The following is an 11,773-nucleotide window of genomic DNA, read 5'->3' as shown; positions in this document are numbered from 1 at the left end:
CCGCGTGCGTGTCTTTCGGCTCTCTCCGTGACACGCTATGAGCGGGTGCCGACGTGCCGCACCGAATGCACACGCACCACCGCGTCCAGTTCAGTCCGTTCCTGGCGGCAGACTGCCGAGTCGTGCCGGAGGGGAGGGGGTAGCAGCAGGAAAAGGCAGCAAGCACAACGCCCACAATAAGCGAACCAGCAAAAAGCGGAAGAGGGAGAGGAAGACTGGGCGCGCACGGCACACACGACACANAGAGAGCTGCGTGAGAGGGACGGAGCGACAGGGGGGGCGGCGATGTGGCGGAAGTTCGAGCGCTGAAGTCGACGCGACAAGCAAAGGAGGCAAGCGTGGGGATAGCGAAGAGGAGAAACGGGTGCCGGCAGGCGTGTGTACACGCACACGAAATATCGAGAGAAAGCGGGTGCAGCAAAAAAAAAACGAAGAAAATGTCCGCGGTCAGCGGAAGAGGCGTGAGAAGAGAATCAACGGCCACACACACACACACACAGAAGAGGGCGGAAGGAGAGGCGGGGGCGGGCACAAGGAGGAGCACGTGAAGCAGCGGATGCGGCAGCACCTCTGTGCAAGGTGTCAACGGAAAGCGAGGAGAAGCAAGAGCACAAAAAGTCACAAGAACGCAACTGGAGCACAAGGGCAGAGAAAACGGTCGGCAGTACAGTCCACGCCTCCGGGGGAGAGCGCTCACCACCATGCACAACGCAGCACAGCACACACACAGAAAGAGAGAGACGCACGCACGCGCACACGCACGGACAGAACTCAAAGGCAGAGGAGAGGCAGAAATATACGAATGGTCGCTCACGCTGGAAAGGAAACCATAAAAATGATATGAAGACACCAACCGCAACCAAAAGGCAGCGCACAGCACTTCAAGAGAAAACACGCAGAGCACAAGGGAGAAGCGAAGGGGTCACGGAAGCAGGCAAAAACGGAGACACACACACACTCGCCGGGGGGTAAAGGGGGAGGGAGGGCAGGGGGAGGAAGTCTCCCAGGAAAGGCACAGGCGCCGATTGGTGCCGATTTCAGAAAGCCCAGAGGGGCAAAATAAAAGATGAAAAGATAAATAAATATATAGATAGATAGGGGGCGTCCCACTCTGCTGCACCAACAACTAAATGCAAGCACTCACAGGAGAGCACGCCCACACACTGAAAACGTGTGCGAGATGGGCAGACACAGGTAGATGGCAAGAAATATAGAGAGTGGCGGAGAGGTGAAGCAGCAAAGACGGCAGCACGAGTGCCGGAAGAGAGAGAGACAGAAGCCGAGCTGCCTTTTCGCCCTACACTGCGCACTGTTGCGTGTATCGGCGCCGCTGTGTCTGGCGGGATGGGGGGAGGGAGCTACGTCTGCTTCACAATAGCCACCCCCACCACCTTGCCGTGTCGCCGATTACAGATGTGTAGTCCCTCTCGCGTCGATGCACCGCCTCCTCTTCTCTCGCTTCCCTTCCGGCGGATGCGTCACTGTTACAGCGCCGAAGTTTTGTCTGGCTCTGCTGCGTGCCTCGTCCTCTTCGGGGACGCCGCTCAACGCACCCTGCACGTCTCTCGGTGCGTGGCGAGAAATATGCTGGAGCTTATACGGCTCCAGCTCTGCCGACGGGCACACACTCACCCGGAACAGAGAAGATCCTGATCGCGCTTGCACTACGCGAGGAGGCGTATCGATCTGCTCGCTCTGCGTCTCAAGCGACGTTGCACCGCCGGCCGCTTTTTCGGAGATGGAGAAAGAGGCTGCGTCTCCGCAGGTGACGACGGTCTAGGGTAGTGCTGCGCGCAGGCGAGCCAGTGTGCGCGTCCGCAGTGGACGGTAGCAGCGCTGCTTGTCCGTGCGGGCGCTGGCCTCCGCTGTGCTACTCCTCTGCCTTCGTGCCTCGGAATGGAGCGGTGTCACACGTCGAGGTTGTGTTCTTCTTCTCCGCACCTCAGACTGAAGGGAAGACGGCGGGAGGCGGCTCACACGCGCGCGCACACACACACGTGCACGCACACGGGACGTCACAGCTACACACTCACGAGGAGCCGAAAGCGAGGGGCCGAAGAGCGAAAGACTCGCTCCGTCGCAAAACCTCTCGCTGACACACCGCAGTACGTCAATCAAAATGCGGGCGAAGGGAAGAGAGGGCCGGCAAGAGTGAGTCGCCAATGCAAACACGCATCGAGTGGGCGAGAGAGTGTCTTGGCTGCACCGCGTTCCCCAGGCCGGCAACAGCCAAACACGACGTGTCACGAGAAGACGGGGATGAAGAAACGAGAGCCAGAAGAAAGCACGAAAGGCAGCGTGGATTTGCTTGGTTTTCTTTGGGGAGGGGGAGGGGGGCAGCGGAGAAAAAGAAATGCAGCACAAAGCAGACGCAACGGCAGACCCCTCCTCGCGCTGACGCAGCCGACAAGCCTGCACTCGACACAGACGCGAAAAAGTAAAGGGGCGGCCCAAATATAGAACGGATTTGACCAGCAGCAGCGCACAGGCACCAACGCCTCGTGGAGGGGTAATCGGTCAAATATGTTGTCGTGCTTGCAGGGCGGAGCAAAACAAGAAGAGACGGGCAAGGGCGGAGGGTGCTTCACAGAGTCTCTTCGCCGCAAAACGGGGACGGTGGTGGCACCCGTCAGTACGCCCGCTACCTTGCAAATGGTTTGGTAGAAGCACGAGGGAAAAATCGCAAACAATAAAAGAAAAGCAGCGGCGCGAGGATTACCAGACGGAGAGGGCTGCAGGGCAGCGGGGGGAGGGAGGGAGGGAGCGAGGGGTAGGGGGCGGCTGCGACGGCACAAGTGAGGAAAAACGTTCTGCTGTGCGTATGCACGACGCCGACCACCATGGACAGCCGTCAGCTCTGTTTAACGCTGTGCTACCCCCCAGCGCGATCAAGTGGGTGGCAGGATACCAACTACCTACTCGCACGTGAGGGCGGTGCGGAAGAGAGAGAGCCAGTCTGAAGCGGACGTACGACGGTGTGTTCCCTCAAGAGGCTGTGTGTGCATGTGTGTGTTGCGCCAATAATGCCGTGAGAATGCCAAGCGTTGGCGGTGGGGGTGTGCGAAAGCATGACGGAGAAGGAGGCGAGGGATGTGTGATGCGCCAACGGCGGAGAGTCGCGAACGCGGCGCGCGGCGCCAGATAGAAGAAGGCGGGATGTCAGTGGGCAGAGAGCAGAGAAAGAGTCGGGGAGGAAGAAAGGGTGTAGCAAGAAAGGTGGCCGTGCTGTCGAGACGGGAAAGACGGAGCTGCAGGTCTCTGCATATGCTTGCTGCAGACAGAAAGGAGACGTAGGCAGTTGGGGCGGTGAGGGGTGCACGCAACGGGCGGTGCCCTCGCCCACCTCGCCCGCCGCCAGCCCATCTCTGCCCTCAGATCCACCGCCTCCTGCGCAGAGCGCGCTCCATCGAGCCGCGAAGAGGAAGCGAAGCGCAGGGTAGGCTCCACGTGTCGAGAAAGCGAGTGGTGAAAAGATGTCCACGCACACGCATTCTCGTGGAGATGAGCTGCTCCGTCAACAGAAGAACAAGAAGGCGAGGCGCGATCCTCCCTCTCCCTGCGGAAGGAGGAGGGGGGACGTTGTCTCGCTCGCTCGCCCTCCCATGCGCGTTCCTACTTCGTTCTTCTGTGTGCTGTGTTGGCGCATCGGCGTTTACTGATCCGGAGAAAAGAGGCGTTGAAGGCACGAAAAGACGGAAGAAAAAAGATGAAAAAAAACTCGTCTCGGCTCGTCTGCACGCATGTCGCACCTGGGTGTCCGCGTGTGGCCGCGCGTCTGCGTGTCTGCTCATGCGTGCGACGTGCCGTCCGTTCCGTCGCGTTCGAGGACGCCGACAGACCGCTCAGTGCCCTCTTCTCCTCCTCTTTTCCTTGCGCACCTTTTCCTTCATCGCTCATCACCCGTACACGCCCGTCCGTCCGCGCTGGGTGCGGTGAAGTGCGCACCACATGCCTTGTCGAAACCCGCTGCGAGGGGGCTTCCCTGACCCGCATAGCGCCATGATGCGAAGGGGAAGTCCTCCGCTCCTCGTCCGAAGGTCGAACCGTCGCCTCCGCCGCAGCCCATTCAAGGCGTGCGAGAGGCAGTGGTGGGGAAGGGCTGAGAGAGCATCACGGCAATGGCGACAGCCAGAACGACTGTAGCAGAGGAAGACGGAGCTCGTGGCCGACCCTGTCCATGCGCGCGCGCACACACACATCCATATACATATATATATATACACACACATACACAGAAACAGCTCACAAAAGAGAATACACACATACGCGCGCGTGCTTACAGTGCTTACCTGCGCGGCAGTCGCCGCTGTAAACACGCACCGACAGTAAAGATAGCAGAGAGAAACGGAAAAAGTTGTGCACATGAAGCCCTCTACGCCATGTGCATGGTGGCAGGGCCAGTTAGCAGGCCTGTGCGGCGGGATGTGAGCGTAAGATGCGGAAAGCTAGGTGGGGAAGGGTCTGACGGTGCTAAGGGGAGCGCTCCTGGGCAGAGGCCTACCCAGGTGCGACACCCGCACATGCAAGCCGATCCGCACACGCGAAGTTGCCCGAACGCGCAAGGAGTACATATACAAGACAGGCGCCGCACCAACCACTGAAGCGACTATCAAGAAGTAATGTGCAATCAGCAGCATATAAGACGGAGAACCCGCTGCCGCAACTCGCAAGAGGCACAGCGCCGCCGCCCATACCAGACACGACAAGCGCACAAGAAGACTATAACAGGAAGCAGAAACACACATGACACCGCCAAGCAAAAGCACGCGCACGCCTCCACGCGTACTGCGCCAAACTTGACCCAAGGCATGTCTCCGCTCAGCGAAGAGGTTGCGACGCATGAGCAAGGCCAGTGCACCATCAAATATCCGAACGGAAGCTTAAACCCACCTCCGCTCTCTTCAGCGAGCCACGACGAAGACACAAACGCCACGCTAGGCTTCCCTGCCACAGAGACTACAGGAACCATTGTGTATCGCGGCGTATCACCAAATACCATCTGACGCCTGAGCAGACATGCACCGCTCCAGCGCGTATGCACACATGCAAAACGAAAGCAGTCAGAGACACGGCAGCCTGCCCCAGAAGGTGCGACACCGGCACTTCAAAGACAGCTACGCATGCACCACAGTTCCCTCCACGAGTACAGCCGCGCCAGTTGTACTCACGCAGTCGCCACGTCCACCTAGCGTAAATTCATCGCAAGTGCCCGAACCTTCATAAAGATCTGTTCAATGGACGTCTGCGACACGCTGTAGTCCGTGATGTGCAGCTGCTCCTTGTTCGCCTGGAACGTCTGGAACACGTCGCCGAAGCCGCGATCGCGCGGCAGCTGGTACACGAGCCGCCGACCCTCGCCTTCGCTCCGCACAGCGTCGGGGAACGCCGCCTGCATGAACGACGCAAAGAGCTCCGCGTGCTGCGCCGACGCGAGCCGCACGCTCACCTCGAAGGCGCTGCCGAACTTGTTCTTCAGGTGCACCTTGTCGCCGACGCACCGCACGTACCCGCGCACCATGATCGCCACAATGTCCGCGAGCGCCTCCACCTCCTCCAGGTGGTGCGTCGTCAGCACAACGGAGCAGTGCCCCGCGGCGCGCTGGATCGCAGTCCACATCCCGCGTCGCGCCACAGGGTCCATGCCGGCCGACGGCTCGTCCAGGAAGACCACCTGCGGACCGCCCACCAGCGCTATCGCCACAGACAGCTTGCGCCGGTTGCCACCGGAGAGCGCACTCGTCACCGTCTTGCGGTACATCGTTAGCTCGCACAGCGTGCACAGCGCGTCCACGAGCGCAGGCCACTCCGCACGCACGATCCCGCGGATCCCAGCGTACAGCTCCAGCTGCTCCTCCACAGTGAGCAGGTCCAGCGTCGCGTCGAACTGCGGGCAGTACCCGATGCACTGCAGCGCCTCCTTGCTCTGCTCAACGATGTCGTACCCGCACACGTACGCGCTGCCGCCCGTCGGCAGGAACTGCTGGCACAGCATCGAAATCGTCGTCGTCTTGCCAGCACCGTTCGTGCCGAGAAAGCCGAACACCTCCCCGGGGAAGATCGAGAACGTGATGCCCTTCACAGCAATGTTACCGTTCCCGTACCGCTTCTGCAGGTTCACCACTCGCACAACGTCGCTCGTCGTGTCGCCCATCTGCCCCGCCTCGTACACAGCCTCGCGCTCGTCCTCCACGTCCGAGTCCTCGTCGCTCGGGATGATTGGCTCCGCGTCGCGGTTGTAGCGCAGCCGCTGCAGGCACCGCCTCACCGCCGGGTGGTCCACGCACAGAACGATCAGCCAGAACGCAGGGAGCTCCACTGCCATGTACAGCAGCGGCCACCCAAGCTGGTCCATGTCCCAAGCACTGGTTGCGGTGCCCATGGCCAGCTTGCTGTCCAGCATCAGCAGCCCGATGAGCCCCTCGCCGATGCAGTACGACGGGATCAACCGGAATTCCCACCGCATCTTGTCTGACGTGTCCACGTTGCCTGGATCCAGCGCCAGCACGTACACCAGCATCAACAGAAGGAACCCGGCAACAAAGCCGACACCCATCACGATCGTCTGCGCAGACGAGTGCTCCTTGAACAGGAAGCTCAGCGCGTACGCGCCAGCGGTGCTCGTGAGCCCGTAGACCATGAGCAGCATAAACGTGCCGCCAGCACGGTCCGGCCCGACGAAATCCTGCCGGCTGAAGATACAGAAGATGAGGATGCACAGCAGCGTCGTGACAAAGTAGGCCAGCATGTCGAATGTATAGTTGGCCGTCCAGTACACGAAGAAGCTCAGCCCGCACAGGTCCTGCAGGTGCCGCGACCCGCACTGCCGCTCCTTCACCACCCACGCAACAGGGTTCGCCGGCAGGAACGTGAACGGGATCATCACCAGGGCGCCAATGAAGATGAAGCCCAGCTGCGACTGGCTCGCAGGCTCGTTGAACAGCTCCACCTTGTACCGCATGAACGCGCTGTCGCGGCCGAGGAAGGACTTGATGAACAGGTCGTAGTACGTTGCGAGGTTCAGCCCAGCCTGATGGTGCGAGGAGGAGTTGTACAGGAACACGTTCACGTTGGTGCCGCGCCACTCATCCGCAAATCTCAGCAGCGCCGTCACGTTCCGATCAATGCACGACACAGCGCCGTAGCGCGGCATGTCGTGCACGTACCACGTATCCAGCAGGTAGTCCGACAGCGCCTGCGCACCCGTCAAGTGAGTCTCGTTCACCTCGTAGTCCACCGCGCCCGTCGGAGCGCCACCCCACATCGCGTCGCAGAACGATGTGTCCAGCACAGAAGTCGGTCGGTTCGCGAACATCGAGTAGTTGTACGTAAGCGACTGAGGGTCTCGGTACCGCACGAGGTTCAGCAGCATGGCGATCAGGATGCACACAACCGGGCACACAATCTGGAAGCACTGCATCTTCCGGTCCCGCAGCGCGCTCCAGAACCGCTTCGCGATCATCGCACGGAACTGCAGCCATAGCGCTGACGGCGCCACCTCGCAGTTCCAGATTAGCTCCACGCCCTCCTGCGCTGCAGCCTCGCTACGGCCCGAGATGTCCTCCTCCGAAACCTTCAAGAACACCTCCTCCAGCGTCGTCGCAGCCAGCGAGTAGCCGCGGATGCCGTCCGCCTCCACGGAGTCTATCTCGTTCAGCAGCGCCGGGAACTGGCTCACGCTCTGCACAGGTAGCTGGTACGATACCTCACACCCGTTCCGCCCAAGCAGCTCCGCGCCATCCACCGTTCCAAGCACCACTTCATCCACAGCATCGAGATCTAGCTCGGGATCAACGGAAATGACGATGTTGTAGCCGACACCCAGCCGCGACTTCAGGAAAAGGCTGCTGCCCGAGCACTTCAGTCGCCCCTGGCTCATGATCCCGATTCGCTGTCCCAGCAGGTCCGCCTCGTCCATGAAGTGCGTCGTCAGCAGCAGCGTGCATGAATGCGACATGCGCCGCAGCAGCTCCCACGTCTGCCGCCGCGCGCCAACGTCCAGCCCGGCAGTCGGCTCGTCGAGAAACACAAGACGGCTGCCGCCAACAAACGCGACCGCGATCGACAGCTTGCGCTTCTGCCCGCCAGACAGGCTCTTCGCCGGCTGGTCCATCTTCTCCAGCAGGTCCGTCTCGTGCAGCATCCGGCACACGGCATTCTCCAGCTCCCACCCGCGCAACCCCTTAATACGCCCAAAGAACTCCAGGTGGTCGCGGCACGTCAGCTCGCCCCATAGGATGTTGTGCTGCGGGCAGTATCCGATCTGCTGGCGCGCCTTCTCTAGCTGGTTGCGGACAGAGCTGCCGTAAATGTAGCAGTCGCCCGCGTCCGCCGATACCATCCCCGTCATCATGTTCAGCACCGTCGTCTTGCCGGCGCCGTTGTGCCCCAGCAGCACAGAGATCTCGCCCTCGCGCATCCCCCAGTACAGGTTGTTCACCGCAACGAACCTCTTGCCGCCGCGCGAGTACTCCTTGCGCAGCCCAGTGGCGCAAACGGCGTAGTCGGCGCCGCCTTCTGTGATCTCCTCGAACACGCCGTTCTCGGCGCGCCCGTCGGCGCCGCCCTCCAGCACGCGCGCGCTCGGTCCAGAAAACCACCGCACCGGCTCCATGATGAAGAAGAGCGGGTGCTTGGGCGTACCCCACTGCTTCGGCAGGACCGCGTCCAGGTACAGCATCAGCGCGTAGTACATGCAGCAGTCCACCGCCAGCATCACAAGCACAACTGCCAGCGTCGGGTTGTCGCGACTCGACATCATCTCCGCCGCGCCGCACCCGCTCCCAGACTCGTGCAGTAGGAACACATTCAGCGCCGCAGCAAACCCCGTCGGCGAGAACACAGAGAACCACGTCACGATCAAGCCCTGCGCGTTGGTCATGGCGAACATCGGGATCACAAGGATAAAGTACACCACCGGCGCTACCAGCGACGCCAGGCGCGACTTGCTGAAGAAAGCAGCGATCATGCCGGACAGCGGGATCGTCGTGAGGGCGAAGAGGCAGAAGATGAGGAACAGAATCAGCGGGTCGCTCTTCGTCACGTACGTCAGCTTCAGCATCACCACGCACAGCACGCACGTCGGCACAAATATCGCCATCTGCACAATGAGCTCGCTCGCGTAGAGCGTCCACTGCTTCAGCCCCATGATCTGCATGGCCTCGCGGATCCGCAGCTCCTTCTCCAGCACGATGCGCTTCGTCTGCTGCGACACGCTGTACAGAAAGGCAAGGGAGAAGATGAGCGGTAGTACCTGTCGCGCCTGCGCCATCAGCGGCACGCGCTTGTACTCTGGAGTGGCCGTGGCCGCCATCATCTGCGTCATGTTCATCTGCGCGTCGTGGAATGTGTTCAGGTAGAACTCCGACACCAGCTGCTGTAGCGTGTTGAAGCCGGATAGCATGTACAGCTCCGCCGTGTCAAACAGCACCCCGCCGCTGTACGCGTCGTCGTACGTGGTGGCAAACGACGGCAGGGCGGAGTTGTTCATATGCAGCACAAGATCCAGCCCCGCCTCGCCGATCTGCCGCAGCTCCACGATCGCCCATACACGGCCACCGCGCCTCGCAGCGCTGCGAGCCTCCGCGACGCTGCTGTACACCTGAAAGTCCGTCACGTATTGAAATAGCCCAGAGGTCCTGTTCATGTACGCAATTAGCTCCGAGGTCACGCCACGCTCACCTACGAAGTACAAATGGCCGCTGCACAGAATCGCACTGTAGCGTGTGTTGGCGGCGAGCCCGGCCATCGTTTTCGCGATGAAAGGGAGTAGATAGCGGTACGCAGACAGAGCCGTCCACTGGAGACCTATGAGCATGTCGAGGGTGGGGACAGCTGACAGCCATCGCCAGTAGTAGCTTAAACCTGCAGTGATGAGCTCCTCCCAGTCGTACGATACACGGCATATCTCGTATTCCTCCGGCAGCGGAAGCATGCTCGAGTCGCCATCGCAGATGAAGGTGATGATGCTCTGCGTCTTGCACTCCCCCGTGACAGAATCGCAGGTGGTGTAGTCCATGGGCTTGCAGCGTGTGAAGTCAGCCAACGTTGGCGTCCCTTCTGGCTGCCTCATGCACGTGAAGTCGTAGGTAGCCGGTGCACGAAGACCGGCCGCACCGATGTTGCCAGACTCCAGATTCGTGGAAACGTAAGTCATCTCCTCGTTGTACTGCGTGCCCCAGATGGCCCACAACGCAATGGACACGACCACGAAGATCAGTGGCACGGTGATGTCTAAAAGCAGGTCCAACTTACGCCGCCAGAGCTCTCGCGTCGAGCGTTCTACTACAGCGAGCAGCTGGTCCACGAAAGAGGCGCGCGCGGGCACCTCATCGGTATCACTGAAGCTGTCGCTGTCATCTGGGGACCCCTTACCGCCGCTGTTCGTGGAGGTGTCCTTCTCTGACACAGTGCTCGTCCTACTGGCCCCCAATGAGAGATTACTAGACATATGCATGTCTAATCTGCTAAGGTTCACAGTTCGGCTCATCAGCTCGTTGCGACGCATCGCGCCCAAGCCGGCGCGCCGCTTCGAGGGTGAGTACCAGCTACGATTAGACGCCTCGGTGCCGCCAAGCGGGTGCACGGCGGTGGTCACCGGCTCCATCGCCTCGCCTTCATCCTCGTCCTCTCCGTCGTAGGCGCCAAAGCCGTCCCATGACGCGCCCGCAGCAGCCGGTGCAGGAGGCTCCACGTACAACAGCGCAGCGTGCAGACTCGCGTCCGGATCGGGTGTGTCGTACTGGTCGGCACCAGCCACCACCTCGCCCTCGGTCGGCTGCACTGGATCGAGGGGGTCGTGCGGTGCATCATCGGCAGCAGAGAGCCTCCCATAGCCGAGCTTGAAAGTAGCACTGGAATTCAGCGAGAGGCGCATAAGCCTCTCCTGGCTCGAGCCATCGAAGGCGCCAGGGTCATGCATGATTAAGATCTAGCCGTGGAAGCGTCAGCGCGACGGCAGGGCAAAGAAAAAAGAATAAGGCGAAGGCACCACGCCAACCACTACCACCACTGCGACAGCGACCGCGAAGCAACGTGGAGGGACAGAGGGCGGCAGTGGCTGATGGGCACAAGGGGAATAAGGGCGGTGCGAATGAGAGAAGCACCTGCGTGCAGAGGCCAGCGGAGAGGAACAATAGCCACACGGAAGAAGGCGCAGGGCGCGAGACCCGCAGAACGGCTCGGTGCACGGGGCGCTGAGGACGAGCAGACTCACACAAGAAAAGCAGAAGAGGCGAAGCGCGTGCGCTACTCTGAAAAGAAAAAGGGAGCCGCACCAACAGCAGCGGCAGGATGCGGAAGGAGGTGGCAAGCGTGTCGAGACGCGATGCCGCGAGTTGCCAGTGTGCGAAACAAATAAAAAAAAAAACAACTAAAAAAGGGGGCAGCAGGTCAGAGACACGGAGCACTCGCATACAGGCTCGTGCGCGCATGCACTTGCACCTCGCGATTCTCCCGCACACAGTAGGCGCGGGCACACACACACACGCACGCGCGCGCGGGAGCCGGGCAACGTCCACGCGGGTTCGGTCTGTGTAAGAGTCAAGTGCCACTTCGCTCTTGCCTCTGCGCATTCGTATGATGGCTTTGTGTTGGTTGATCAGCCACCGCCACCAATGGACGTCCACGCACGCAGCCGTTGGCAAGTGCAGTCGAAAAGGGTGTGAGCAGGAGGCCTCCACTGCCGCCGGATACCAGCAACATACACGATTCAAGGAGCTCTGAAGACGAGCTCGTTCGGCACCAATTCCTGCTAGTGGCGCTGGTGTGCTTCTTC

At 60.8% G+C, this 11,773-nt stretch overlaps 1 protein-coding gene across 1 annotated transcript; it reads right to left on the bottom strand.

Moving 5' to 3' along the window:
- Positions 1 to 5,185: 5,185 nt before the first annotated feature.
- Positions 5,186 to 10,603, bottom strand: putative ABCA3 (ATP-binding cassette protein subfamily A, member 3; the record flags this gene model as incomplete). The annotated part of the gene is made up of 1 exon (XM_001463885.1): positions 5,186 to 10,603. One exon carries the CDS (start codon positions 10,601 to 10,603, stop codon positions 5,186 to 5,188), a length of 5,418 nt encoding a protein of 1,805 aa, XP_001463922.1.
- Between the last annotated feature and the right edge of the window lie 1,170 nt (positions 10,604 to 11,773).

This window comes from Leishmania infantum, chromosome 11 (assembly GCF_000002875.2).
Source record: "Leishmania infantum JPCM5 genome chromosome 11".
Classification (NCBI taxonomy): domain Eukaryota; phylum Euglenozoa; class Kinetoplastea; order Trypanosomatida; family Trypanosomatidae; genus Leishmania; species Leishmania infantum.
The sequence above is the reverse complement of the archived record's forward strand: the minus strand, read 5'-3'. Positions and strand labels throughout refer to the sequence as shown.